The sequence below is a fragment of the Callorhinus ursinus genome, unplaced genomic scaffold (assembly GCF_003265705.2).
Source record: "Callorhinus ursinus isolate GAN/ISIS: 27379988/994484 unplaced genomic scaffold, GSC_fseal_2.0 scaffold51, whole genome shotgun sequence".
Taxonomy (NCBI): Eukaryota; Metazoa; Chordata; class Mammalia; order Carnivora; family Otariidae; genus Callorhinus; species Callorhinus ursinus.
In genome coordinates this window covers 6261061-6288858 of record NW_027397113.1, presented here as the reverse complement: position 1 = coordinate 6288858, position 27798 = coordinate 6261061, and the positions used below count along the sequence as shown (strand labels likewise).

The 27798-nt window shown below is 49.4% G+C and overlaps 2 protein-coding genes and 1 long non-coding RNA gene across 13 annotated transcripts in view; 1 reads left to right on the top strand and 2 right to left on the bottom strand.

Moving 5' to 3' along the window:
- Positions 1–14169, bottom strand: SF1 (splicing factor 1). 11 transcript variants are annotated; one of them, XM_073883513.1, is made up of 14 exons: positions 13422–14169; positions 11994–12122; positions 9184–9259; positions 6008–6160; positions 5712–5801; positions 5184–5367; positions 4980–5095; positions 4757–4864; positions 3854–4034; positions 3313–3586; positions 2603–2662; positions 2307–2486; positions 1360–1564; positions 1–923 (listed from the first exon to the last, which is right to left on the bottom strand). In XM_073883513.1, exons 1-14 carry the CDS (start codon positions 13816–13818, stop codon positions 794–796), a joined length of 2283 nt encoding a protein of 760 aa, XP_073739614.1. In that variant the 5' UTR covers positions 13819–14169; the 3' UTR covers positions 1–793. The 11 variants fall into 11 exon arrangements, with proteins under 11 accessions (XP_073739614.1, XP_025734008.1, XP_025734006.1 ...); XM_025878223.2 differs by having other exon boundaries at positions 13788–14169; XM_025878221.2 differs by lacking the exon at positions 1360–1564.
- Positions 14170–14280: 111 nt separating this feature from the next.
- LOC141370952 (uncharacterized) lies at positions 14281–23260 on the top strand. Its single transcript, XR_012375475.1, has 3 exons — positions 14281–14633; positions 22364–22649; positions 22865–23260. It is a non-coding gene; the product is annotated as an uncharacterized lncRNA (long non-coding RNA).
- Positions 23261–25756: 2496 nt separating this feature from the next.
- Positions 25757–27798, bottom strand: part of MAP4K2 (mitogen-activated protein kinase kinase kinase kinase 2) — a 16246-nt gene continuing 14204 nt past the window's right edge. The window contains exons 25-29 of the mRNA XM_025878712.2: positions 27056–27124; positions 26835–26921; positions 26524–26594; positions 26369–26424; positions 25757–26262 (exon numbers count right to left, since the gene is read on the bottom strand). Coding sequence (XP_025734497.1) covers positions 26175–26262; positions 26369–26424; positions 26524–26594; positions 26835–26921; positions 27056–27124 — 371 coding nt within the window. The 3' untranslated portion in view covers positions 25757–26174. The remainder of the gene's footprint in view (positions 26263–26368; positions 26425–26523; positions 26595–26834; positions 26922–27055; positions 27125–27798) is intronic.

Below are 27798 nucleotides of genomic sequence, written 5' to 3'. Positions count from 1 at the left end.
GAAAACCACACTGCTCTTTTATTCAATGGAACATCCCCCTTTTAACGCAGTGTTGAATCATACACCGAAAAAAAAGCCCAGAGAAATTTCTGCAGATAAACCAGTGAAGAGAACGCGCATTATACATTATTGTCAACATAATCACTCCATGAAGAGGGAAGGGGAGAAAAAAGTAGAATGAAAAACAAGGGGCTTAAACCCCTAGACACTGCAAAACATTCAGACGTTTGGGATTAAAATAAAATTTGAAAGGAAACCTTCCAGGAAGGAGAGGAACAAATGGAATCTGAGGCAGCTCAGGTGCTCAGGGAGCAAGGAAAGGACTCTCCAGGGTGGCAGACAAGACCAAGGTAGCTTGGGTGGCCCCACCTACCACTGGCAGGGGTGCCAGGATGGGTGTCGGCCCGGAATCTGGAAATTAACCCACTACTACTCTACCAAGGTGGCAAAAACAAATGTCACACTACAAAAAAACAAACAACAAAACTGGGGTGGTCATGGCAACCTTGAAAATCTTAGAACCAAAAGTAACCCCCCCTTCCAAATAGCCTGACATTAATGGCCAAAGTTTGCGCCTAAAACCATTTGCTCCCTCCTCTCCTTGGGAAGCGAAGAACAAGGAATGGAGAAAAAGGAAAGGAATCTAATTGCAGCAGAAGATCGGGGAAGAGCATCTCCTTGGACGGAGTCTGAAGAAAGGAAGAGATACGGAAATAACAAAGGAAAAAGAAAAAATTAATAAAAATTTCACGATATGGAGCCAGCGTGTTCCGATTCCGTCCACAAAAATAACTCAGGCTGCTTTGCCGAACCATCCTGTCCACCAGGGGCGCTGCTGAGGCTGTCTGCCTGGAAGGGTCACCAATGGGCGCGGAAAGTCCTCACTCTCATGGCTCGGGCCATCGCCGCCGCGGGGAGGGATCCTGGCGGCCCGGTTTGGGGAGAGGCAAAGGGAGTTGGGTGAGGAGAGAAAGAAGACAAAGAAGACACTCGATGCTACGGGGCGCCAGGAGAGCCCAAGCTGGCGCCCCTACTATCGCCTGCCCGTTCCCAAGCGAGTCCTCAGTCGCTTGGCCCAGCCCGGTGCGTGCACACACACACATGCGTGCACACAAATCACATGCGTGCATCCCAATGTCTGGCTCCATATGGTGAGGTTCGGCGTGTGTTTAAACGAGACCAATTCTCTCTCTCTATAATATATATTTTCTTAAAAAAAACCGAGTCTAGTTCTGTGGTGGAGGCGGTGGGGGAGCTGGAGGCATCCCGAAGGGCGGCATGCCCGCCACCCCCATGCCCATCATGGTGACAAAGTTAGAAGGGTCCATGGGAGGCGGAGGAGGAGGGGGCGGGGCATACATCATGCCGGCGGAACCAGGCGGCGGAGGCGGCGGAGGGGGAGGGGCCCCGGGCGGCAGAGGCGGCTGGACCCCGGGGGGCAGGGGCACCATAGTGGGGTTGCCTTGCATCTGAGGGGCTCCTGGAGAAGCTGCGGCAGCCGCCTGCTGCTGTTGCCATGGCGGGATGGACCCTGTGCCAGCGCTCGTGGTGGTAGTCGTCGTATCTGGGGTGGTAAAGAAGCCCAAGGTCACACGCGCGGGGGCACACCGCGGCTCTCTGCGGCTGCTGCCTTGGGATGGGGGGGCGAGGGGCGCCTGCTCCTTGCTTGGCATGCGGTACGGTGGTGGGGGGCGGGCGGGCGGGGCTGTCCTGGCGATGGGGAGTGGAGGGGTGGGCAGGACTACCCTGGGGTCAGCCTCGAGGTCTCTGGGCTTAGCAGAGCAAGCCCTTTGTCACCAGTGCCCCTAGAAGGGCTGAGGGGAAAGTACCAGACACAAGAACCGGCTCTGACATCCCTCCGCCCATCCGCCGCCACCACCGAACGGCACATTCAACCTCAAGGCCACAGCTACTCTCCCCACAGCCCGGTCCCAGCCCTGCCGTCTCTCAGGCCCCAATCACGTCCCTGTGCGCAGCATGCAAGCACCCTCCCCACCCCAGCCTTACACACAGGCTCGGGCCAGCCAGCAGCCGGCAGCTCTCGCAGCCCAGCCCAGCCCGTGACAGCCTGGATTTCTGGCACCCTACCTACGATGGCAGGTTCCCTCCAGGTCCCCCAAAACCGCTCCCCAGACACAACCACGCCAAACATCAGCTCTCTTCCCCAAGACCCCCAGGGGCCACGAGGCCCTTTCTGCTTACACCCCCAGCAGAGAACGGCGTCTCCTCCCTGGCTGTCTGCCTGCCTCCGTGAGCCCCACCTCCCCATCCCACCCACCCCCACAAGCCCCAAATAGTCCACTCACTTTGCTGCCATGGCAAGGGGGTACTGGAAGCCATACTGCTGCTGGGCGGAGGGGGTGGCGGAGGCTGCTGCTGCTGCTGCTGCCATGGGGGAAGAGGGCCAGAGGGAGGGGGCGGGGGCTGCCCACTGGGCGGCGGCGGCGGCGGCGGCATCATGCCCATAGGCGGCGGCGGCATCATACCTGCAGGAAGGCGGACGCGAGGATGAGGCCTCAGGGGAGGAGAGGGGCTCGGGACGGAGACCCTACTCCCAGGCCCAGGGCATACCCCAGAGTAAGCAGATGACGGGCCGCATTACCTTTTCCTTGATGCAGGCGATAGACCCCAGAGCCCACAGGCGTACTTCCCAGGTACTGATCTTGATGGAAGGAAAGAGCAGGGACTTAGCAGGACATTGGAACTGGCCAGGGAAGATGCCCCCACCGACAGCTTATTTGGTTCACACAGCTCGCAACCACTACCCTTGTAAGAACCATTCTGTCGGGCGCCTGGGTGGCTCAGTTGGTTGGGTGACTGCCTTCGGCTCGGGTCATGATCCCGGGATCCCGGAGTTCCGGGATCGAGTCCCACATCGGGCTCCCTTGCTCAGCAGGGAGTCTGCTGTTCCCTCTGACCCTCTTCCCTCTCGTGCTATCTCTCATTCTCTCTCTCTCAAATAAATAAATAAAAATCTTAAAAAAAAAAAAAAAAAGAACCGTTCTATCAAAAGCTCATGATTTAATGTATGGTGATTAACATAACAATAAAAAAATTTAAAGAAAAAAAAAAAGAACCGTTCTGCAATCTGGAACCTGGAACCTTGCCTTTAAGATGTAGGTCTGTGTCTACCCCACACACAAACCACTTCCTAAACCAGGATGAAGTCTTGCTCCTTCTGGAGCCCCAGCCTTGGCAGGAGACCCAATGCAATACCCAGCCACTTTTGAGAGCTGCTTCTGGTTCGCAGCAACCTGACGTCACCCTTGCTTATCCCAAAGCCCCAAGGTTTCTGGTCTGACACTTACTTACCCATTGGAGGAGGGCCATGATGCCCAGGTGGGTGGGGGCCCTGGTTCATCGGTGGTGGTGGCGGCTGCATCCAAGGGGGTGGGGGTCCGTTAGGGTTGTGCTGCATGGGATGTCCACCATGCCCACCTGTCAGGCTGGGTAATGGGTGTGGGAAGCTGTGGGGGCCACCTCCAGGCCCACCAGGACCACCTCCATGCATGCCATGGTAGGGCCGACTCTCTGAAGGGCCAGAATTCATCCAAGGTGGGCGGCTCTGGGTGGTAGACATGAGAGACTATGTGAGAGCATTTCCCGCCAACGTCCCCGCCTGCTCCCCCTGGTGGCAACACTGTTCTTTCGGCTATGCCAAGAGGACCAGAAAACACAGGAGGACAGGACCTTCCTCAAGTGAAAGATCCCCAAACATCCTGACACCCGGAAGAACAATGTTGCCAGCCATGTCTGTCAACGTGCTCTACCCCAAGCACCTGGTCACAGCCCTCAGTCTCTGAGGAAGAGAATGGGGGCGGCCAGACCACAAGAACCAGCCCCTGAAACTCACCGGTGGAGGTGGGTTGTTGGCGGGAGCAGCAGGTCGAGGTGCACTGGCCAGGGGCGTGGTGGCGGGCCCAGAGGTGGAGCCCACAGATGCCGGCACCGGTGCTTCGCCCAGTTCAGCCATAAGAGACAAATATTCTTTATCCATCCGTGCTTTATCCTGAGCTGACTGGGGGTCACCAGGCCTGAAGACAGGATAAGGAACACAGAGAAAGAAAGAAAGAGAGAGAGAAGAGAGAAAAAAATTCATTAAGAAGTAAAGTTCTATCCTGTAGAAGAACTGACTTGAGAGTTTTTTGAGGAAACCAATCATCCTTTCTAACCGTTCCTCAAAATAGTCTCATCAAGTCCTCAGTTCTGTGCCCAGCTCTGCATCTGGGAGACCACGTGGATTTCTGCCACAACAGAAAAGATCGAGAGCACCCAGCCAGCCACACGAGCCAGGAAAGCACAGGCTCTTCCAAAGAGCAAACCTTCATCAAATCCTACATTCCCAGTTTGAGGGAAGGAAGGCCTATGCAAGACTAGAGCACCTGCCAGGTTTTCCAAAGGAGAACAAAGTAGAAAAATGTTGCTATCAAGTGCTGGTTCAAAACTGGTCAAAAATCCAGATGGCTTCTGAAACCGACCCTAAGCAGCAAAAAGTAGTTAATACTGAGCCACAGTGGAAACATTTACACTCAGGATGGAAATTTCTAGTTTTCCTGAATTGAAGATGAGGCACAAAATACTGGCGTTCGCACAAGCTGCTTCTCATCATCCCAGGCTTTAACATCACATCAATACAGACCACATTCACAGAAAGGAAGCTTCTCTAGAGTCCAAAGGTTAACAGCAACCAACCAACACACTCAAGAAATGTCTTGAACACCGCGGCTACAAAGAAGTCATAATCCCAGGCCCTCACCTTTGGAATTTGCAATCGGAAGCAATGTGTCCAGCCCCACCACACTTGGTACACACTGTGGTATTGGTAATGCTGCGTGTCTCTGAGCTCTGCCAGGGTCTTAAGATCCTGTCGAGGAACAAGGGGGGGGAAAAAAAAAGTCACGTCAAGGGCTACGGCCAAGCTTCCTACTTCCACAGGTTCTTCAGCTTTGCACACTTTCCACTCTAAACTGATCACAGACCTGTTATCATCTTCCCGAAGGGTCCCATTCAAGCGAGCCAACTCCCGAAGCTGCATCTTCCGTAGATCATTCTGGTCCTCAGGGGTCTCAATACCCTGCTTCAGGATGTTTCTTATCTAGTGGAGATGCAAGGGGCACAGTTACATAAAGCGCTGGGGCCACCACTAGATTTCTAGCAAGAAGCTTCCTTTCTGGCTGCCTCACCTGTTCCACAGCTTTCTTCACATTCTCCATGGTGTTGGCGGTAACTAGGGCATGAAGTGGCTCATCCTCTCCAGGGAGCATCTGGCCATCTTTGCGGCCAACTTTCCCTTCTTTAACAGACCCTTTCCCCCGGATCATAATCTTGGCATTACATTCCTTCTCTATGTTCTTCAAGGTGTTCCCTCTATCAGGGGCAGAAAAAGTTGAATTGTTAGATTTGATAGGCAAGTTCCCGTGCCAGAGGGGACAGAGTGGGCAGATCACACCGGCAGGAAACCATGAGTGCAGGAGTTGGATTTTCCCACCAAGAGCTCCATGATCTCTTTTGAGTTAAGGGCAGCCACACCAAATCCACAAGATTTGAGTTCTCTGCAGTAAAATGGGGTTGAAGAGATTTTCTCACAGAAAAGTGTGAACTCCCACCAAAAACAGGAAGGGAAGCCATCAATGGCACCCAGCTGGGCCTCAGACCCACACAGCTCACGGTTTCGGAACACTCCTGTAGCCCACAGGGTAGCAGTTACTCACCTGGGCCCAATCAGCAGACCCACAAAGTTGATTTCTGGATACTCGTCTTGTGGAATCATTACTTTATCGCTCACGCGCGTTGCTGGAGGTCTAAAAAAGAAAAGACTCATAGACTCTGCATGTTTCTGAACAGGACACAACCCACAGCTTTTAGAACTAACCCTGCTACCATGTCCATGTATTAACTATACACGATTTCAGGACAAGAGGTATGACGTTAGTACCAAAATAGTTCCACCAGATCACACATGATCTGTACGTGTCCTTGGCCTGGACAACCTAGCCCCTCTGCTTACTTGTAATCTGCAGGTGGCTTGAAATCAGGGTTGAGGGCAACCATCTCCGTGATGAGGTTATGCCGCTCCTCTTCAAGCTTTTTGCGTGTGCGGAACTCGCGGGTGTTAAGCCGCTTCCCCTCGCTATTGTAGATGGGCTCAGGGGAAGGGGACCTGTGGGAAACAGATCACCGTTACTGCTCTGCCTTCACTCTTCTCATCCCACATGGGCTAAAATTAGTCTTCCCCAGCCCCTCTGCCTCTCAGACCCTAACACAACACTCTTCGGAGGAACCGACCATAACGTGTGCTACTCAAGATCGTGTGGAATGGGGAGATGAAAGCTGGCTTAGCATTAGGGGGACTGGGGTGTGTGTGAGAAAGAAAAAAAAGGTCTTGCTTCTAAGTGTTGAGAAGAAAAAAGTCTGTCCTTCTGGGGGAAAATCTTTGGACTGTAAATGGCAAGGACAGTATCATCCTCTGGAGTCTTCTTGCCAAATATGGATTTTTCATTTTAAAAAACTGTACATTATTACAACTTTATGAACCACGGAAACCCAAGAGTTTAGGTAAAATGTGAACTCTTGCAGAGCTCGTGCCCTATCAGGAAGAGTGTCTGCACCCCTGCCACATAGTATGAGCTCTTTAACCCAATGCAACTGGGACTCAAGGCTGCTGCAGCTACTTGGCCCCACAATGGAGAGAGATGGTTCAAGGCTTCGTCTCTGCTTTTCCTTCAATGGCCTGGCTGGCTGTGTCCAAGGCCCAGGAGTCAACCTGTTTTCTGGCTGTTCGAGGTTGGGGAGTCTGGGTAGAGAAAAACGTTAACGTGCTAAAGCAGCTTCTGCTAGAGGCTGCAAATGCAGATTTGGTCAAGTACTTGTCTAGGGTCTGGACCTGCAAACGGCAAGGGGAAAACCTAGGATTCTCCACCAGAGTTTACAAGTCCAGAAAGCAGATTTTCTCTCTCTCATTTTTTTAAGGAGTAAAATGCTGTTGCTACAAGTAAAAAATAGTAATGATAAAATGGTCAGTTTACCACAGCTGGATTTTGCGGTAATAAAAAAAGAGAAGTTACACTCCTAGAATTCTGAGTTGAGATTACAAAAAGGACCATAGCTTGATATTCTGAATGAAAATTTAGTAGCAGCTGCAAGAAGGGAAGAGACCATGTGGATCAGGTTATTAAAAAAACATCCTGAAAGTAGTCAAGACTCCTATACCCTTGGTTTAGTTGAGAGAACCTTGCCTAGTTGGAGAGCAAGGACTGAACTCGGCTGCTCCCACTGTCTTCAGCCTAAAGGGAACCATGTCATACCACGTTACACACACGATGGAATAAAAGGTCAGGTTTGTTCATGGCTAATGACGGCTAAATGACACCTCCGTTTCTAGCGTTTATATAAACTGTTAACACAATCCAATAATAATGAACAAAAGCAAACATACCCCAGCTCATTAGACTATCATCTTATACATTTAAGTCTACAAGAGATTTTTAAAACATTTTTAAGTGTGCAACTTAAGCAACATCAAAATAGCATAGTGGCTTAATATTGAGAATACACCTTCTTAGGAAATAACCTCAGTAAGGTAAGAAACTCATGCAGTTCCCTCCAACCTGGGCTCAAAAGCAAAACCAGTCAGGCATTAGGCCCTCTTTCAAACTGAATACAAGGGAGGAAAAAACTGCTCTGGTTTTATTTCTAACGTGCTTGACGTTTCTAATTCCCACCCCGTAGCTGTCTAGAATTAAGCGTTTCTGGCTAATCAACAAAACAAGGTTTACCAGTACCAAATTGGTCATTTAAAAGCCTCACAACAGTTTAATCTCTTCCCAAACTGTGGATGTGAAAAGGCAAAAGCTAATATTCTAGAGATTAGACTGGCCCAACTTCTTCACTTCAAAGAGGCATCGTATAAATCAACTAAATTCTAATCCCATTTCTCCAGGAAGCAAAGGTTTGTTAAAAATTCAACCTTTTGAGGAATTGCCTGGTAACCTGTTAGACGTATTATCAAAGGGAAAAAGGCCAAAAAAGCACTCAACAGTTGTGGTCTACAACCTACAATGCAAATCTTTAAAAAAAAAAAAATATATATATATATATGTATATATAAAACACAACACAACCCTCCAACCAAAATCTGCAGGTAAAAAAATAATAAATTTCATTAAGTAAAATTAAAGAGCCCATGTGGAGAGATTAAGTTAATTTGTTCCCTGGCAAAGGGCAGCAGAAAGATGCGTAAGTGAGTGGCTTCTAAAATCATTACATCATCTTCCTGATTTAACAAGTCATTAATTGGGTAATAAAAGCTAAAAACACTACTTTTTAAAGTGAAGTGTTTTCAACTATGCCGCATGCACTAAGAGCAATTTCACGGAGAGGGAGGCATACTGCCCTTCTATTAAATGGACCAGATTTAGCTGTTCAAAGTTCAACCAGCCAATAAAATTCCTGGTTAAAAAGTTCATTTCCCTCAGACTTTTTACTTTTCAAAGGTGAGAGAAATTGTAAACTGAAAGGACATGACCACAGGTGTTTGAAGACCACACTCTTAAAAAATAAAGGTGACTTAGGGTTGGTTGCTAGCCTTCCCAAAACAGGCGAGAATATTCTGGCCCCTCCCAATAACCCCAGGCAATGGCCAAGGCGGAAAATTCACTGGCAGTGAAGGAAGCTGGTTAGAAATCTCATCTATTTTAAAACCATCTCAAAACCATGAGCAGGAAGACTGCAGCAATGAGCTAACCAGACTGAGCTTCTGGTCTGCTCAAATTCAGTGATGCTCAAAAATATTCTTAATCCCTGCACCGTGTACCTGTGAGAAAAGCTCTACACCCTCGGCTTTCAACCAAAGCAGTTACTGAAAGGCTGGTTAACGGGCCACCTCACTGTCCCTACGGGTGGGTAAATCAGGTTAAAATCTACGTGCTTACCAATTGGAAACCAGATGTCCATTTTCCCGTAACTTTTTATTCTGCTAGTAATTAAGTTTCATTCCAATTTTCTAACTGACGACGACTGACCATATGGATTGCTAATTAAACCCTAGGCCCCAAAATGGTCAGAGTATTATCACAGTCGTCTTACTAGGATTTCATTGAACTGACACAATATGTTGCCACCAGTAAAACGTATTGAGAAAAAGGTAAAAGCGTTACTGTCAGCTGGTTAAAACTGTTTCCCAACCTGTCCTCAGGGTTAGGGGGGATGCCCAGGTCTCCTGTGCGCAGTTTACGAGTCAGGTCTTCTATCTGCAGTTGCACTGGAAGAAACCAGGTTAGGAAAGAAAAAAAAAGGATGGAAAAAAGACAATGTTACCAAAAAACATCTCAAATCTCAACAACAAGCATGAAGAACTCGGAGACTTTGAAAGGGACGATTGATCAGTGAACACATTGAGGCAAAAACCCCCAACCACCTATCGGCAGGAGTCCATTTACATCTATAGGTATTTTTCACTTCAAAATGGTTATCACTTAAGGAAGCAAACAGTTTGTTGGAAGAGGGGTTAGCAGTAAGACTGTTCACTAAGGCTAACATCAAAGCAATTATTAGGTGTTTCACCTCTCCCTCCCCTCCAAGGCTTGCTATACAATTGGCACCCAGAACAAACCATGTTATGTTATCACCAATACCCTGTTCCCAACCAAATTACTTCGAGGGCAAGACTCTTGAGAGTTTATTTTTCTTCATTAAATATTAAGCATAGCCCAAAATGAAATCCAATTAACATGGGACAAGGAAAAATACCAGTTGAGCAAAGATCATTTTCATTGATACCAGGTTCAAAATTCCTTCAACATGTAAGACATTTAATAACCAATTCAACACCTCATAAAAAGCCCATTATACATACTCAACCAGATCCGTACTAATAAGGATCTCCCAATACCTGTTGCTTTTATTCAAGTCTTAGGTAACAATCCATATACCTTAATCAACCAGTAACCAATAGACGTTAAGAAGTCTGTTCTCAGACTTGCTCCTCATGAGGGGAGTAAAAGTAGGGGATGTAGAAAATATAAAGTGTGGGTCAAGGAGAATGTGCGTGGCCCTCAGATCTTGACAAAATGAGGCTGTACATAAAAAGGAGAGGAAGGTTTCACAAAAGTTCAATGATTCCAGGGAAATGTTACCCGGGTGACTTCTCAAGATAATGGCCAACTGTAGAGCCAGATCACGGTCTTCAGCGTGCTGAAGACCCACCCGTTTCTTACCTTTGCGGCATTTGAGAGTTGCGAGCAGGCATCTCTAATAAGGACAAGTCTTAGGGGGTTGGGTTAAAGTTGAGCTGGCTCCAAAACAGGATTAATGCATGTCTTAACCCAAGATAACCTTCTAATTTTAAATACACCCCACAGGGCTATACCACATACCCATTCCAACTCCAAAAAACTGAAAACCCACATTCACATCAAGAGGAGATATTGGGGGCATTGTACAAAGCAATGTGTACCCTGAGAGACAGAAGATGAATTAAGATACATAGATTCCCTAAGCTCTTCTATGCCAGAAAACTTCTGACTTGACAGTCAAGTATTTAGCTCAAGAACTCAAGGTGAAAGTCAGCTTCATGGAGGCAGGCAGCCCTCCTAACTGAACTGTAGGGGTGTGGGGTCTGACCTGAGGAAAACTGGCACTTACATCAGAAGTTTGTGATCTTTCTTGGAGCTGAGATCTACACTGGCCTCTGCTTTGGCTCTATCCATTTTGATTAGAGCTATAAATACCCTCAGGGCTCAGTGCCTTAACTCCCTGCACAGGAAGAGAACTGGAGATGTAGAGAGTAAGTCTGTTTCCCCCCCTTTCTAAGTCTGCTTGTGTCCTTGGAATGTCATTCCACTAAGGACATTTCCACAAGGTTGTAAAGACCCAGGCCGATCTATCTAATGAGACAAGTGGGTGGGTGGAAGTAAATTGAACAGTGGGGAAAGAAGAAATATTAGTACTGTGAAAACAAGGTACAATTCCAACACCTCAAAACTCTCAGCAGTTAAAAAAAGGTAAGATATAACGATCCTCAAGAATAACACATGCCAGCCTTGAAGCTTTTGCTCTGTGAAGGATACAGCCTCATAGGCCTAGGCGGCCTTTGCCCTAATTTACTCCAAAGGGGATGTTTATTTGGTTAGTAGGAAATGTTCATCAAGTGAACTTTTTGGAGACAGCTGCAGATACATGAATAAAGGTGAAACTCGCATTAAAAACCTTATATTTAAAAAAAAGGTAATTTTGAGATTAACTTCATTTACACTGTGGACAATTATTGTTAATTCCTGAAATTTCCCCACAGATAAGATCTTTTATCCTACCACCTCGTTCCATATCCAAGTAGTACCCCCTTTCCCAGCAGAGTTCTTTGATAGTAAATAATAAAAGAGCCCTCGTTTTAAGACAGCTCTCCAAAGACCAAACCAGAAAAGATGCTGAAGGAAAGGTTAAATTCAACAAAATGGTAAAAAGGGGTGCACTGTTCAACACTTTCAGGACCACTCTTTGATTAAACTGAGTTTTTCTTTTCAGAAAGTACCTATAAAAAGTAAAAGACCACATTTGAAGGGGAGGGAGAAATATGAAAATGGTGAAAGGCCATGCTGTGAAAAAGGTACTTAGTTTATAATACCTGCAGTGTTCTCCGCCGGGGCCGTGTCCAGAGAGGCACAAGACACTCACCTCACCAAATGGCAATGACAGCAGCTGAAAAGGGTGGGGTGGGGTGCTGGACTGGGACTACCCTCACTCCTAAGTGGGTCCCTCTACCTTCCTGGCACTCATGGAGAACACTGCTGTTACAAACAGACCAAAACAAGGAGCTTCAAATGCAAGACTTACAGAGTAAAAACTGACGGGTTACGTCAAAGTCACGAAAGTACACCTGACCGTACCTCATCTCAAAAGAACAAGACTTTAAGGTCTCAACTTATAACATGTAAAATGTTGCTCAGAATAAATCGTATCAATCTAACAACGTATTTGGATGCAGAACGTGTATTTACCTATATACGCTCTCTCTTGCTCCCTCGTCAGTCCGGGGGGGATGACCGTAGGCATTCCCGGAATCACCGTCTTCTGTTCCATTGTATCCTGGTTCCAGCGGCTCCTCTTCCGCTTCTTACTTGGGAAGTCTGAAGGCAGATAAAGTCCATCAAATGCAAATATAAACCAGCAAACTAATTACCAACAGGCAGTTCAGGATACTTATGATACTAGACACGACCTCGGCAGACTGGGAAACTGAGAACTCGACCTAAAATGTATATGGCAAAAAAATGAACACACACCCGAGAATTCAGAGACACACGGCCACCACAAGGGTACCTGGCTCTGGATACGAAAAGGTAACATTTCACATTTATAATACGTATCCAAAAAAACCGTGAAGTATGTAAACAAGCAAACACATCTTTCAGATATGCGACATCAACCATGAGTGTTTTAAAAGCCCCAGGGGAGACAAGGTATACTGAATAATCATACCTTGGTAAAGCAAGATTGGGGAAACTGCTGATTCTTCTCACCTCCACTCCCCACCAGTCACCTTTCTAAATGGGCCGAACACAACCAAACCTAGAATTTACTAAATGAAAAAGCCCAGTTCTTCAACAAGATCACTTTTTTCTTCAGAAATTTAGCCAAGATAAGGATTCAATTTTCCTGGCCAACTAGACACTTAACATCTGAACTCCTAGAGGGTGTATCAAAGTCCGACAAAAAAAAAAAAAGCTATACAACAGCAGCCAAATCCTCCTCCTCTGATACAAAGGTATAAACTCCATACACATTGGTACACGTAAGTCAGTTCTACTTCCCAGGGGAAAGCCCCAATAACTAAGGGGAGGCATACCAGACTTCTCTAAGATAAATGGAGATTAGGAAAAAATTCCTTCCTCCCAGACCCAACCACAGTCTAAAAATTTTCGACCTCTTCTTTCACTGTAGTGAAAACCTCGCCCTACTATAGAAAGAAAAACTACTCTTGCTCCTTTTCTGCCTTTTGAACTTCTCTAGAACCAGGAAGGAGGGGCTCCACATTATCAGCTGACCCTTTCATGCCCTCCTGACATGCACACCCAATACCCCGTCCACCAAATCAACCTACTCGACACCGCTCTCCTATACCAGGGTCTAGAATACGACAGACACACCCCCCCCCGCCCCCGACCAGATTATAGTCGGGCCACAAAGCCCGGCCGCCACACTGCGCCTGCGCACAGCAACCCTCCGCTCCCCCCCCCCCCTTCCAGCGCGCGTGCGCACTCGGGGCCCGAGAACCGGGCCGCGCGCCCCGTGGCGCCTCCGCCCGGGGCCTCCCCGTGCGCGCGCGCGCCCCTGCCGCGTGCAGCCTCCGTCGCCGCCGCCGCGCGCCCCTCAGGCGGCCGGGCCCGTCCGCGCGACGCCTCTCGCGCTCTCTCGGCCCGACTCACCTCCTCCGCCGCCGGCCGGGCCCGGCTGCTGGTCCTGACGGGGCGGTTGGGGTGGCGGCGGCTGCGGCGGCGACACGCGCTGGTAGAGCGGCGGCGGAGGGGGAGGCTGCGGCGGCGGGTACGAGGAGCCCGGGGAGGGCGGCGGCGGCGGCGGCTGCTGGGGAGGCGGGGGCGGCGGCGGTGGCGGCGGCGGCAGCGCCGCGAAGGGGAAGGCCGCGGTCAGGGCCCCCACCGAGCCCACGGGCGGGGGCGGCGGCGGCCCGGGCACCAGGAGCCCCGCCCCAGGCCCGGGAGCAGGCGGTGGCCCCGGCTCGAAGCCCCCTTTGGGCCCGGAAAGGGGGGGAAGGCCGGGGGGGCCCAGCTTACCCAGCGGCGTGGCGTTCGCTCCGGTCGCCATGGCGCCCCCGGGGACCGGCACCGGCGGCTCCTTTTAGGCGGCGGTGGCGGCTTCCTTTCCACGAACCTTCCGGGGGGAGGGGACCCGACTGCGCTGCCGCGGAGCGCGTCCTCTCACGCGGCGGGCGGCGGCGGCGCGAGACGCACAAAGAGGGAGGAGAGAGGGCGCCGCGGGGGCGGGCCGGGGGCGACGGGTCCGAGGCCTGGATTGGGCCGAGCCGAGGCAAGGGGGTCGAAATCGGCGGCCTCCAATTGGTGGAGCCTTAGCCCTCCTCGATGCACGCTGGGATTGGCCGGACCGTTAGGCCAGGCGAAGAAATGGCGGCCGAGCCTGGCGAGCTGGGAGGTGTCGCAGCGCGCACTTCATTTGTTACTGCGCGAGCTGAGCTCGGAGTCCAGAAAGGAGGGGAGAGGGTGGGGTAAACTCTGTGACGTAGGGGCAAAGGGCTTTCTCATTGGTTGAAGTTGGTTGAGTCAATCATTCTCAGTTGCGTCGTAGTGTCGTGGGATTGGCTGTCGCTTGTTCGATTCTTTTTCTACTCCCCTCCCACGGGGAGCAGCTTCGCTGGGATTAAGCGAGAGGTCGCGGCTGTACCCCGGCTGAACGAGATTTGCCGCCGGGGAGGAGTGGAGCAGGCGCGCGCATGCGTAGACGGGGCAAAGCTATCTCTCCGCCCTACGCTTCAGGGTCGACCCCGGGGTCCGGCGCGGAAGCCCTAAGTGACGTCAATTCTCGATTCCCATGGTAACCCGGAACCGAGGGACGGGGAAGGGGCCGGCGCGCGCCCGTAAACCGGATCCGTTGACGCGCCTCAGGTAAAAAGGGACTTCCTGTTTTCTTAAAAAAAAAAAAAAAAGAAAACGTATAAAATAGTCTTTTTGAAGGATCAAAGCAGTATCTGGGCGTATGGAAGAACACGTAATCTTAGGCGGAAAACAATATAAAGTCAATTCCAAGATTAATTTACAAACACATTGCATTTCCATTAGAATCTCAACTGGGTTGGGGGTCGATTACATCATCTTAAAATATAATTTTGAAAATAGTGGGGAAACTTGAAAACGAGGTTGAAGAGGAACTTGCTTTTCAGACAATAGGAACAGCACACAAGACAGGGTAACGAAACTGATTTTGTTGTAGGAAAGACAGATTAGTGCTACAGAATAGAGACTGGAAATAGATTGATTCCCCATATGTAAGTAGACTCAGTAAAGAAAAAATTTAGCTAACAGATTGTGTAGGGTCCTAAATTAAACAATAAAACAGACCTAGAATACAATACAGGCGACTACCACGGTCATCTAAAGGTAGAGACTTTTAGGGAAACAAAAACTCAGACCAATAAAAGATACAGTTGATCACCAAAGAAATTAAAACTGATGAAAGTCAACAAACAGTTACACATTAGGAAGATATACTTGCCATACATGATAAAGAGCTAATAAGCAAAGAAGTCTCAAAAACTAATTACAAAATAAGACAAAAACAATAGAAAATGAGCAAAGATTGTAATAGGCAAGTCTCAGAAGAGCAAATCCAAATAGCAAAAAAAAAAAAAAAAAAGGAAAAGGCACCAGTACCCACCCTCTGCAGGAAAATGCAAATTAAGGTGATAAGGAGGAATCTCTTTATATAACCATCAAAATAGCAAACAACCAATGTGCTAACACTACTGAGAATTTATTTTTTGGAAAGCATTCGTTATCTATTAAAATTGTACTCCTTTCAAGAAAAATTAAAAATAAGCCTTTTTAATGTATCAGTCCCACTCCTGGGAATCTGCCCCAAAACAAGGCGTGTGATTATATAATGTAACGTGTTCATGGTCTTCTACTGCATTTACTGCAGCACTGTCTGTAATAGTGAAAACCTGGAAACAAAGTGAGTTTCTTTTAATAAGTGAAGGGTTCAATAAACTGGAATCCCTAACCTATTTTAACAGGCAGACTTGAAAATCAGTTAATCCATACCAACTGATTTAGAGGGACGTCTGTGCTGTTACTAAATAAGAAAAGCAGAGATATATTACATGATCTTGTTTTTGTAAAACCCTGTATATGTGTGCATGTGCCTGTCCGCGTTTGATTACGCGAGGACAGAGAAAGCTATAGAAGGGTATACGCAGCATGTTATTAGTGAAGACGTTGGAGAGGAAAACAGGTTACCTGGAAATTGTTCCATACGTTTCAAGAACTCAACGTATTTTTAAAATATGCCTCATGGGGGGCGCCTGGGTGGCTCAGTTGGTTAAGCGTCTGCCTTCGGCTCAGGTCATGATCCCAGGGTCCTGGGATGGAGCCCCGCGTTGGGCTCCCTGCTCAGCGGGAAACCTGCTTCTCCCTCTCCCACTCCCCCGGCTTGTGTTCCCTCTCTCACCGTGTCTCTCTTTAAAAAAAATATATGCTTCTTGGGACACCTGGGTGGCTCAGTCATTAAGCGTCTGCCTTTGGCTCAGGTCATAGTCCCAGGGTCCTGGGATCGAGCCCCGCATCGGGCTCCCTGCTCCGCGGGAAGCCTGCTTTTCCCTCTCCCACTCCCCCTGCTTGTGTTCCCTCTCTCACTGTCAAATAAATAAAATCTTAAAAAAAAAAAAAAAAAAGACTTTAATAAAATCTTGGTGCACCTGGGTGGCTCAGTGGGTTACGTGTCCAACTCTTGATTTCGGCTCAGGTCATGATCTCAGGGCCATGTGATCAAACCCCCCCCCCCGCCCCCCTCCCCACTGGGCTCTGCTCTCAGCAGGGAGTCTGCTTGAGGCTTCTCTCTCCCTCTGCTCCTCCCCCTGCTTTACAAGTTTTTCACTCTCAATAAACAAATAAATAAAAATCTTAACTAATATTACACTATATGTTAACTAGAATTTAAGTTAAAAATTGGAAAAAAAACATTGCAATAAAAATAAACTGCTTCATTCTTTTTAAAAATTTATGACAATCCCATTTTTTAAACATATAACTATAAACATAAATGCATTGATAGGAAAACACCAAATTTCTTTTTTTTTTTTTTAAGATTTATTTATTTGAGAAAGAGTGAGCAGGGGGAGGACCAGAGGGGGAGAGAGAATCCTGAAGCAGACTCTCCACATAGTATGGAGCCCGACATGGGGGTCGATCCCAGGACCCTGGGATCATGACCTGAGTGGAAATCAAGAGTCGGATGCTTAACCAACTACACCACCCTGGTGCCCCAGAAAAACCACCAAATTTCTAATGGTGGTGGGATCTCAGCTAATTTTCTACTTTTTTTCTCCTATTTCTATATGTTCTATATTCTACTTTAATTTTCTTATACTGAGAAAGTATTAATAAAAATGAAGCTAATATGGACAAGAAGAAAAAATATAAGCTGTGTAAATCCTCTGTTTGAAAATGAAAGAAAGTTAATTTCTTCGGTAAATACAAATTCTCTGGAGGAAGAGAGAAAAGAGTCATTCCATGTGTGAGCAGCTGTTGAGTGCAAGACAGGTTGGATACCAGAGTAAATGAAACACAGTTCCTACCTTCCAGAAAATCAGTCTAATAAAGGAGAAAGACAAATGCACAAATGAAAATGTACTTTTTTTTTAAGATTTTATTTATTGGATGCAGAGAGAGAGTGAGCACAAGTAGGGGGAGTGGCAGGCAGAGGCAGAGGGAGAAGCAGGCTCCCCACAGAGAAGGGGGAGCCCGATGTGGAACCGGGATCATCACCTGAGCCAAAGGCAGTCGCTTAACCAACTGAACCACCCAGGTGCCCTGAAAGTGTACTATTTTTTTTAAGATTATTTTTTTAAGTAATCTCTACAACCCTCATGGGCCTCAAACCTACAACCCCAAGGTCAAGAGTCGCATGCTCTACTGGCTAAGCCAGCATTATAATGATGCTCCTGGGGCGCCTGGGTGGCTCAGTTGTTCAGCGTCTGCCTTGGGCTCAGGTCATGAACCCAGGGTCCTGGGATCAAGCCCCGCATCAGGCTCCCTGCTCCGCGGGAAGCCTGCTTCTCCTTCTTCCACTCCCCCCTGCTTGTGTTCCCTCTCTTGCTGTGTCTCTCTCTGTCAAATAAAATCTTAAAAAATAATAATAATAATTATGATGCTACCATACTGATCTTGGTAAAGGCTACAACTCCGTCTGACGTCTGCTGGGCCAGTCCTTCTCACTGCCCTCTAGTCATTTCAGTTGCATTTCCTCTTTTATTTTTTTTTAAGATTTTAATTATTTAAGAGAGCGAGAGAGCACAAGGAGGGGGGAGGGGAAGAGAGAGAGGGAGAAACAGACTCTCCCACTGAGCAGGGAGCCTGATGTGGGGCTTGATCCCAGGACCCTGGGATCATTACTTGAACCAAAGGCAGACGCTCAACACCTGAGCCACCCAGGCGCCCTGTGATCAATTTTTATGTGTTCCAAGGGCAAATTTAAGAGCTAAGAGTTTAGATGTTGGCTACTCCAGGCACTGTTTTGGGTTTTCTACATAGAGTAGTAGTTTATTTCATCTTCACAACCACCTTCGGAGATGGTTATTATCTCTAATTTATAGATGAGAAAACAGGCACCGAGAGGTTAAGTCAACCAGCCCAAGGTCGCACAGTCTACCAGTATAGTCTACCAGTCCAAGACTCCTGTTTGGTCAGAACGGGATTGGAATACCGTCCACGCCACTTTCTGGCCGAGGACCATCAGGCTAACTCTTCCCAGTTTTGAGGCAAGTTGGAGCCTTACAGACCCAGGCCAGCCATCCACCAGCTGGCAACTAGGGAAGTAATTTAATCTCTCCATGCCTTAGTTTCTTTGTCTGCAGAGTGCAGACATTGACACTACCCTTACAGGGTACTGTGCTCCTTCACTGAGATCAGAGAGCACTGTTGGTTTGAATAGGATACCTCTTGAGTTGCAGGGGCAAGAACTACACACAGATTTCAGACACAGATGCCTCCAGATTTTCTACAAGGCTGCAGTACAATAAAAAAATAATATATATTGCTTTGTCCCAAGATCCTGGCACAGAGCTTCAAATACCTTTAGGATTTCCTGAGTGATAAGACACTCCTTCCTTGGGCGCCTGGGTGGCTCAGTCGGTTAAGTGTCTGCCTTCGGCTCAGGTCATGATCTCAGGGTCCTGGGATCGAGTCCTGCATCGGGCTCCCCGCTCAGCCAGGGAGTCTGCTTCTCACTCTGCCTCTGTCTGCCGCTCTGCCTACTTGTGCTCTCTCTGTCAAATAAAATCTTAGAAAAAAAAGACTGTCCTTCCTTATTCATAACAGGCCCCTTTGGACCATACCAGACTTTAAGCTAACAGGTGACACATTGCCATCTCCGAGAGCCCTGGGATAGCTTCAGGGTGCTGGCTGATCAGAAAAACCAGCCAACTTCCAGCCCCACTTCTGGGGAGGAGAAGGGAGCTGGAGAGTGCATTCAGTCACATGGCCAGTGATTTCATCAACCATGACTGTATAATAAAACCTCAATTTAAAACTCTGAACAGGGGGGCGCCTGGGTGGCTCAGTCGTTAGGCGTCTGCCTTCAGCTCAGGTCATGATCCCAGGGACCTGGGATCGAGCCCCACATCGGACTCCCCTGCTTGGCGGGAAGCCCGCTTCTCCCTCTCTCACTACACTGCTTGTGTTCCTGCTCTGTCTCTCTCTCTGTCAAATAAATAAAATTTTAAAAAATAAAATAAAAAAACTCTGAACAGGGGCTCCGGGGTGGCTCAGTTAAGCATCTGCCTTTAGCTCAGGTCATGATCTCAAGGTCCTGGGATCAAGCCCCACATTGGGCTCCCGACTCAGCAGGAGAGTCTGCTTCTCCACTTCCCTCTGCCTCTTACCCCCATTCGTGCTCTCTCTCAAATAAAAAAATAAAATATTTAAAAAAAATAAAAACTCTGAGCAATGAGGTTTGAAGAGCTTCTCTTCAACATACTGATGTAACAGGAGCTGGTACATACCCTGACTCCGCAGGGTCATAATAAGCTCTTGGGCTCAGGACCCTTCCACACCTTACTGCATTTCTTCATCTAGCTAGTCATTTGTGTTCTCTGCAATAAAACAGTAGTCATAAATGTAGTGCTTTCCTGAGTTGTGTGTGTCCTCCTGGCAAATATTTGAACCTGAAGGGGCATTGTGGGAACCCTGAATTTGCAACCAGGTTGGACAGAGGTGTGGGTAACCTGGAGACCCAGGACTTAAGGCTGAACTCCTTAACCTGTGGGGTCTTCACCAACTCAGGGTAATTCATGTCAGAATTGAATCGAATTGTAGGACGTCCAGTTGGTGTCAGAGAATTGTCGCTGGAATGTAAAAGGTAAAAAGTTCCAGCCCTTCGTACTAATCTTTGGTATTTTCGGTCTTTTAACTCTGTATCTTATAGTTCAGAAACCCCAGCCCTTGGTGAGATTGATTGGTAGTATCATGTAGCTAGCTGACACTATAGAAGGAGCAAGTCCATGGCTGTTTGCCTCTGTGTCCACCCTTTGGAGAGCCCCACCTGCAATTCCATTACCTGAATTAGGAATAATATCTACCATGGAGTGAGGGATTCACTGTGCACTAAGAACTTTTCATAATTTTGTCTTTCCTGGAAAATGAGGTTTCTTTACCACTTCCTATTATTAAAGGTAATTTGAACCGGGGGGAGATAGGTAGTGGAATTTGTGACTTAGGCACAGACTAGAAATAACAGCATAATAGGTGCGTGCAGATTACTTATCTGATAAGGGACTTGTATCCAGACTCTCAAAAACAACAAGAAGACAACCTTACTTCTTTAAAAGGAGCCAAAGATTTGAACACTCTTCTCTTTTTTCTTCCTTTTTTTAAAAAGACTTTATTTTTTTTTAAATATTTTATTTATTCATTTATTTAAGAGAGAGAATGAGATAGCGAGAGTACATGAGAGGGGGGGAGGGTCAGAGGGAGAAGCAGACTCCCTGTTCAGCAGGGAGCCGGATGCGGGACTCGATCCCAGGACTCCAGGATCATGACCTGAGCCGAAGGCAGTCGCTTAACCAACTGAGCCACCCAGGCACCCAAAGACTTTATTTTTAAGTACTCTCTACACCCAATGTGGGGCTCAGACTCACAGCCCTGAGATCAAGAGTCACATGGTCTGCCAACTGAGCCAGCCAGGCGCCCCTGAACAGACTCTTTTCCAAAGAAGTCCTATAGATGGTAAATAAGGACAGGAAAAGATGCTCAACATCAGTCATGAATGAAATGCAAATGAAAACCACCATGAGGGGCGCCTGGGTGGCTCAGTCGTTAAGCGTCCGCCTTCAGCTCAGGTCATGAGCCCAGGGTGCTGGGATTGAGTCCTGCATCGGGCTCCCTGCTCCGTGGGAAGCCTCTCTCTCGCCGTGTCTCTCTCTTGTCAAATAAATAAATAAAATCTTAAAAAAAAAAAAAACCCACCATGAGATTCTACCACACATCTGTTTGAGGGGCTAAAACGAACCAAGACCGACCATACTGAGTGTTGCCGAGGAAGTGGAGAGGTTAGAACTCTCCCTATCTTGCTGCTGGGAATGCAAAATGAAAATGGTACAACCACTCTGGAACAGTTTTGCAGTTTCTTTTTCTCTTTTAAAAGATTTTACTTATTTCACAGAGACGAGACACAGGGAGAGAGGGAATACAAGCAGGGGGAGTGGGAGAGGGAGAAACAGGCTTCCCGCGGAGCAGGGAGCCCGATGCGGGGCTCAATCCCAGGACCCCGGGATCATGACCTGAGCCGAAGGCGGCCACCTAATGACTGAGCCACCCAGGCACCCAGTTTCACAGGTTCTTAAAAAGTTCATCAACACTCACCACACGATCCAGGCCTTGTACTCCGAAGTATTTATCCAAGAGAAATGAAAGTATATGTCCACACACAAGACACACATACATGAATGTTCACAGCAGTTTTATTTGTAATAGTCCAAAACTGGAAATAGCCCAAATGTCCAACAGGTGACTAGCCAAACAAACTGTGGTACATCTATGAAATGGAATAGTACTTGGAAATGAAAAAGAACGGCTATGAATACATGCAACATGGGTGAATCTCAGATAATCTGCTCAAAGAGGCAGAGAAAAAGTGCATACTGTACGATTCTATATAAGTTCTGAAAAATGCAAATTGATCTATAGTGATGGAAAGCAGTTCAGTGGGTACTAAGGAGGAACAGGAGGGCATGATTACAAAGGGGCAGGGGAGATGGGGTGGGGGTGGTTTCCCATGTGTAACGTGTCACTATCAGTACATTTTCAACACATGCAGTGTATTGGATGCCAATTTTCCTTCAATAAAGCTGTTTTTTTAAGATTTCATTTTTATTAAAGATTTATTTCCGTGAGAGAGAAAGAGAGTGTGCTCATGCGTGCAGAGGGGAGGGGCAGAGAGGAAGAGAGAGAAACTCAAGCGGATTCCATGCTGAGCAGAGCCTGACCCGACCCAGGGCTCAGTCTCACGACCCTGAGATCACAACCTGAGCCCAAACCAGGAGTCGACGCTTAACCAACTATGCCACCCATAGTTGTGCCCTTTTTAAGATTTTTTTCTAATGTCCTTTTTTTTTTTTTTTAAGATTTATTTGCCAGAGAGAGAGTACACAAGCAGGGGGAGCGGCAGGCAGAGGGAGAAGCAGGGTCCCCCCTGAGCAAGGACCCCGGGATCATGACCTGAGCCGAAGGCAGATGCTAACTGACTAAGCCACCCAGGCGCACCTCAGTTTTTATTTTTAAGTAATCTCTACACCCAATGTGGGGCTCAAACTCACAACCCTGAAATCAAGAGTTGCATACTCTTCTGACTGAGCCAGCCAGTCCCCCTCAATAAAGCTGTCTTAAAAAACAACAGAAGAGGGCACCTGGGTGGCTCAGTTGGTTAAGCAACTGCCTTCGGCTCAGGTCATGATCCTGGAGTCCCGGGATCGAGTCCCGCATCGGGCTCCCTGCTCAGCAGGGAGTCTGCTTTTCCCTCTGACCCTCTTCCCTCTCATGCTCTCTATCTCTCATTCTCTCTCTCTCTCAGATGAATAAATAAAATCTTTAAAAAAAAAAAAAAAACAACAGAAGAAACTAGAGAGAGAGATCTGCCCGTAGTTCTACTCACAATGCTGATTTCATAACCTAGGAAAGGATTATCCTGGCTTTTTTTTTTTAACCCATTACAAGGTTTTATTTTTTGAGTGATTATATTTAAACTTACATTTTATTACATAGTATTTGACACATACAAAAGGATGTGTGGCACCTTGTCTGAGTCAGGGACTGTCATACCTCAAATGCCCACGAACCCACCACCCAACCTGAGAACCAAGATTTGACCAAAACCCTTGCAAACTCCTGGGGTCCTTCCTCATCGCTCCTCCACTCTCCTCTCCGAGACCATCGTCTTGAATTTTGTTCTTTTTCTTCCCCTGATCGAATAAGGTTTTATCACATGTGCCTGTCTCACCCAGACAATAAATGGTTTCCTTTTGCTGGTTTTTTTGAGCTTTTGAAAATGCGACCGTACTGTGTGTAGTTTCATGTGATTTGCTGTTTTGAGTTCAGTATTCAATCTCTGAGGCTCCTCCGTGTTGTTGCATTTTGTATATTACAGGATTTTCAATCCTCCCCGTGGCCCTGCAGGCCGATTTAGGATTTGCTATACGGGGAAAACACAGCTCAGCATTTGACAGTAGCTCTCACAAGAACAAACACGGCCACTCTGACGCAGCAATGTCGCTTCCAGAAAGTCACCCTGCAGGACACTTGAATGGCCAGAGTGGCATGGGCGTGGTATTTATTGCACAAGGATATTTATTGCAGTGTCCCTCGTAATATCGAAGTCATAGAAACACAGTTACATCAGTAGGGATCTAATCGCAGTGAGTGAACAGGAGTTGCGGGAAAGTTATACAATGGAACACCACTAGCTATGAAAACAAGGGGAGGGGAGCACTGATGATGGAAAGCTCTCCAGGACAGATTTTAAAAGGGTAAGAGCAGAACAGTGTGGAATGTGTTACCGCACATTTAAAAAAGGGGAGAAGAATAAATCATACGGAACTGCTTAAATACTTCCAGAAGGGTTCAGAAGTAACTGAGACCTAGGTGGGACACTTTTCATTGTATCCATTTTGTATTCTTTTAAAAAATAGCAGGCCTTGGACAAGGGCTACCTATTTAAAAATACATAAAATAACACTTTCAGTCTTTTCAGTGCAAATTCCCAGCTTCCTGGTCTTTCTTTGGCTTGTAGCCAGCCTGTGCTGCCAGTGAATATTTTATCAGAAGCCCTTGCTTTCCCCCCCCCCCCCCCCCCGACCCCCCACTTTTTGGCATGTTACACTCTCAACTCCCCCAAAGCCCCTTTGCCGACCCGGGTGGCAGCCACGGGAGGGGCAACCTGCCACAAGGTGGCGCTCTTTGCGGGCCGCTGCTTTGTAGGAGGGAAGGTCGTCCTCTCCCTGGCACCTGGGGCGAGGGTCAGGGGCCTCTTCTGAGTGGGAGCTCACCTCCCCGCCCCCGGCACTCCTCAACTTAGTCCTACACCTCCACCAGGAAATCTGGAAAATGGGAAGTTAGGAATCATATCATGTCACTCCACCATTTGGTCCATCAAACGTCCTCCAGGCAGGTGCAGACTTCGAGAACTTGGGAGGTGCCTGTCACCCTCTTTTGGGTCTCAGGGAGAGGGCAGGTGTGAGTGCCAATGTACAGCTCTCTCTCCCTCCCCGTCTGACAATCTATTTCAGCCAAAAAACCTTAGGAGTCAGAGCAGTCAGGGCTCTGCGGGGGCGGCGGACAAGGGGACAACAGAAGAACCGGGGATGGCCGGGGCCCCTGGCAGGGGCAGTAGGGACTGGGCCGCTGCAGGCTCTTCACCTAAGCTGCCATCTGTCCACCACCCACCCACCCATTTGCATCCATTTATCAAATACCAACAACCCACCAGGTGGAGAGAAATTCTTAATTCAAACAGTTGCCTTGAATATCAGAAGAAAGGTAACTGGGCCACATTCGAGACCTGACCCCTGGGCCTTTGCTCAAGCTCTTCCCCCAGACCCAGGGCCTTCCCACCCTATGCAGCCATGTGTGTGCACCCGACCTGTGTGTGCACCTGACCTCTCCTTTAAGGCTAGCAGTCATCCTACCTCTTTGGCCTCACCTGCCCAAAGGCTCTGGTCCAGAGCAGCCTGGTCAGCGCCTGGGGCAATGGAGGGGGGGGCTCCCTGGCCTGAGGATATGGAGCCCTCTAAGAGGGAAAAGTGCAAGAATGACAATGCAAAGCAAAAGGTCAGCCGCGGGCAGACAGACGTACCCTCGAGATGCAGGCTCCAGCAAGGATCGCTGCCTTCACTGGGGGCTGGTCCACATCTTGGTACTGACCCGTCTGTGAGCCCAGGGTCTGGCACTGAGGAGGCTGTCTGGGAATACTTGTTAAATGGACACAGGCTAATCTTCCCAGAGTCTAGCCTGATGACGGAGCCCATACTCTGCCGTCTTGGCCTGATGGAGCACACTGATACCTAGGCAGCAGCTGGGAGGCAGGGAGGCAGCCCCAGGCTTGGGCAGGGGACACAGGTCATAGCAGGCTGTGTCCACAGACCAAAGCCTCACTGGCACTGGGTGGCGCAGCCAGTGGCTGGCCCCTCCTAGGCCCTGGCTGCCTGGTGAGACCCTGAACAGGGCAGGGGTGCCCTGGATGAGAGTCCCTTTGTTCAGCTTGGCCTCCCCCCCATCTGCATGGTTCCTTGGCCACAAAAGAGCCTCACACTTCAAAGCTGAGGGCCCATCCTGAGCAGGAGAGCCCGGGAAGACAGTGCCCCTGAGATGTCTTTGGGCCTCTCCATCAGCTCTGCCAGGCTCCCCCATCACCTGAACACTGGGCCCCCCCCCCCTTCCCTGGTGCCACAGAGAGATGTGCTGGAGGGAAGGAGGGAGATGAGACAGTGGGCTCAGCTCCCCCGGACAAAGAGGGATCAGTGGAGTAAAATCAAACCAGCTTTTAATACCAATATAGTCTCTCTTTTAAATACCATGTTCCCCAGGACAGGGTGCAGGGGCAGGCTCTTGGCAGGAAGAATGGAAAGGAAATGTGGAACAAAATGGAACGGGTCACCTGGGCCTGCCCCCACCCTGCCCGGGGGCCCTTGCCGCAGGGCCTGAGCTGCCCACAGGGGAGGGGGAGGTGACAGCAGCTTCCTCTGGTCCAGTTTTGTGGGGGGCCTGGGGTGGGCTTCCCCCCACCCCCAGCCTGCAACACTCTTCTCAGGATTATTTCTGCCCTTCAGACCAGCAGAGCCTGGGCTCCTCTGACCTGGGAGGGGCCCCTTTTGCCTAAAAGGGAATGCAGCTAAGGCCTGGGGGCAGCGTAGGGGGGGATGCCCCTGGCCACGCCCGGCCCTCTCAGTAACTGCTCTGGTGGCCTGTGAGGATGTAGAGGTTGCTGTGAGCCCCTGGGTTGTCAGTGGGAATGCTCTCGAGGATGATATCCCTGGAGGGGAGAGAGAACCGGAGGTGAGGCGGGCAGGGAAGACCTGTGGGCACATCCATATGGCCTCAGGGGCTTCTGAAGGGGCGGTCGGGGCACCGCGTCCTACCTGTGGGCCCCAAGCACTCGGAAGATCCTTGTCTCGTCTGTGATCTCCTGGGTCACCTGGGAAGAAAAGGGGCACTGAGGCCACCCCAGTGGCTCCTCTCCCAGGAGGTGGCGCCCACCAGGCCAGGGGCAGCGAGGGTCCAGAGTTCCACTCACCTCGTTGGTGTCCAAGCTACGGCCTTGCATCCCATGGCTCCAGAAGGCCAGCACACTGTCTTGCAGACACACTAGGAGGCATCAGGCTGCCTCAGCCCTGCACCTGCCCTGAGGATGCTGGCGCCCGCAGCCACACCCTGGGCCCAGGTCTGGGCCAACGAGGTCCTCACAGACCGCAGGTGACAGGTGTGTCACCTCTTGAGAGGGGCTGGGCACCTGCCTCCTTGTCCCACTGCCCGCCCCGCCCCGGGCCACATCACATGCTCTGGGCTGGGGACCTTCCCGCCCCCACCCCCATCCAGCTCACTCACCCACAGTCTCAATGGGAAAGTCAAAGGTCAGCACGGGCGCCAGTGTGGCCGTGGGCTCACCCAGCAGGTTGACCATCCTCACGCAGCCTGTACAGGGAGAGGGCTGGTGGGTGCAAATGGGGTGGTTCCCTTCTGGGGAGGCAGACCCACACGCACATGGCTTCCCTCAGCCTCCCCTCAGCCCCTCCACTGCCCTGAGCCCTGACCTCAGGGGCACTCACGGTCAAAGCAGACTAGGACTGTGTCCCTGTCCACCTGGATCACCTGCTGGGCGGTGCCCGGGAGCCCCTCTGCAGGCAGACAAGGGAGACACGGCCTGGCTGAGCCCCGAGAGGAAGACCTGGGGGGCCGGCTACAGCCAGCCGTCCCCACAAGCGCCTTTCAGCCCCACAGCGGTCCGAATGATTCCCGCACAGCGCAGCTGGGGCAACTGAGGCTCAGAGCGGCTGAGTGAGCCGCCTGCAGGCGCACAGAGAGGCAGAGGTGAGTCCCAGGGAGCCGTGGGAGGGCAGGGTTTCTGGAGCCGGGAGAAGCACCACGTGCGACTCCACCACTGTGTGACCACAAGGCTCTGAGCCTCAGTTCCCTCACGTGTAACCCAGGCAGGACGATGCCGACCTTGCGGGGCTGTCGTGAGGAGTAAGAATGAAGGCCTGTGTGGGAGGCCCCTGGCTCAGGGCCTGGGGCACAGCTGGGCCTTAGTCCAGTGCACCCGTCCTTCTTGACCCACGGCCACTCGCTCTGCTCCCGAGCTGTCCCGACCCAGTGTCCTGCTTCCCTGCTCAGAATGAAGGCCCCCGGGCCCACCCTGTCCAGTTTGCAGCACCCTAACAAAATCTTTTAGAGAAGCCCCGCTGAAGAGGGCTGGGAGCCAACAGCTGTGGTGAACAGAGTCCCCTGCCCTCCCCCTCTCTGTCACACACACACACACACACACACACACACACACACACACACACACACA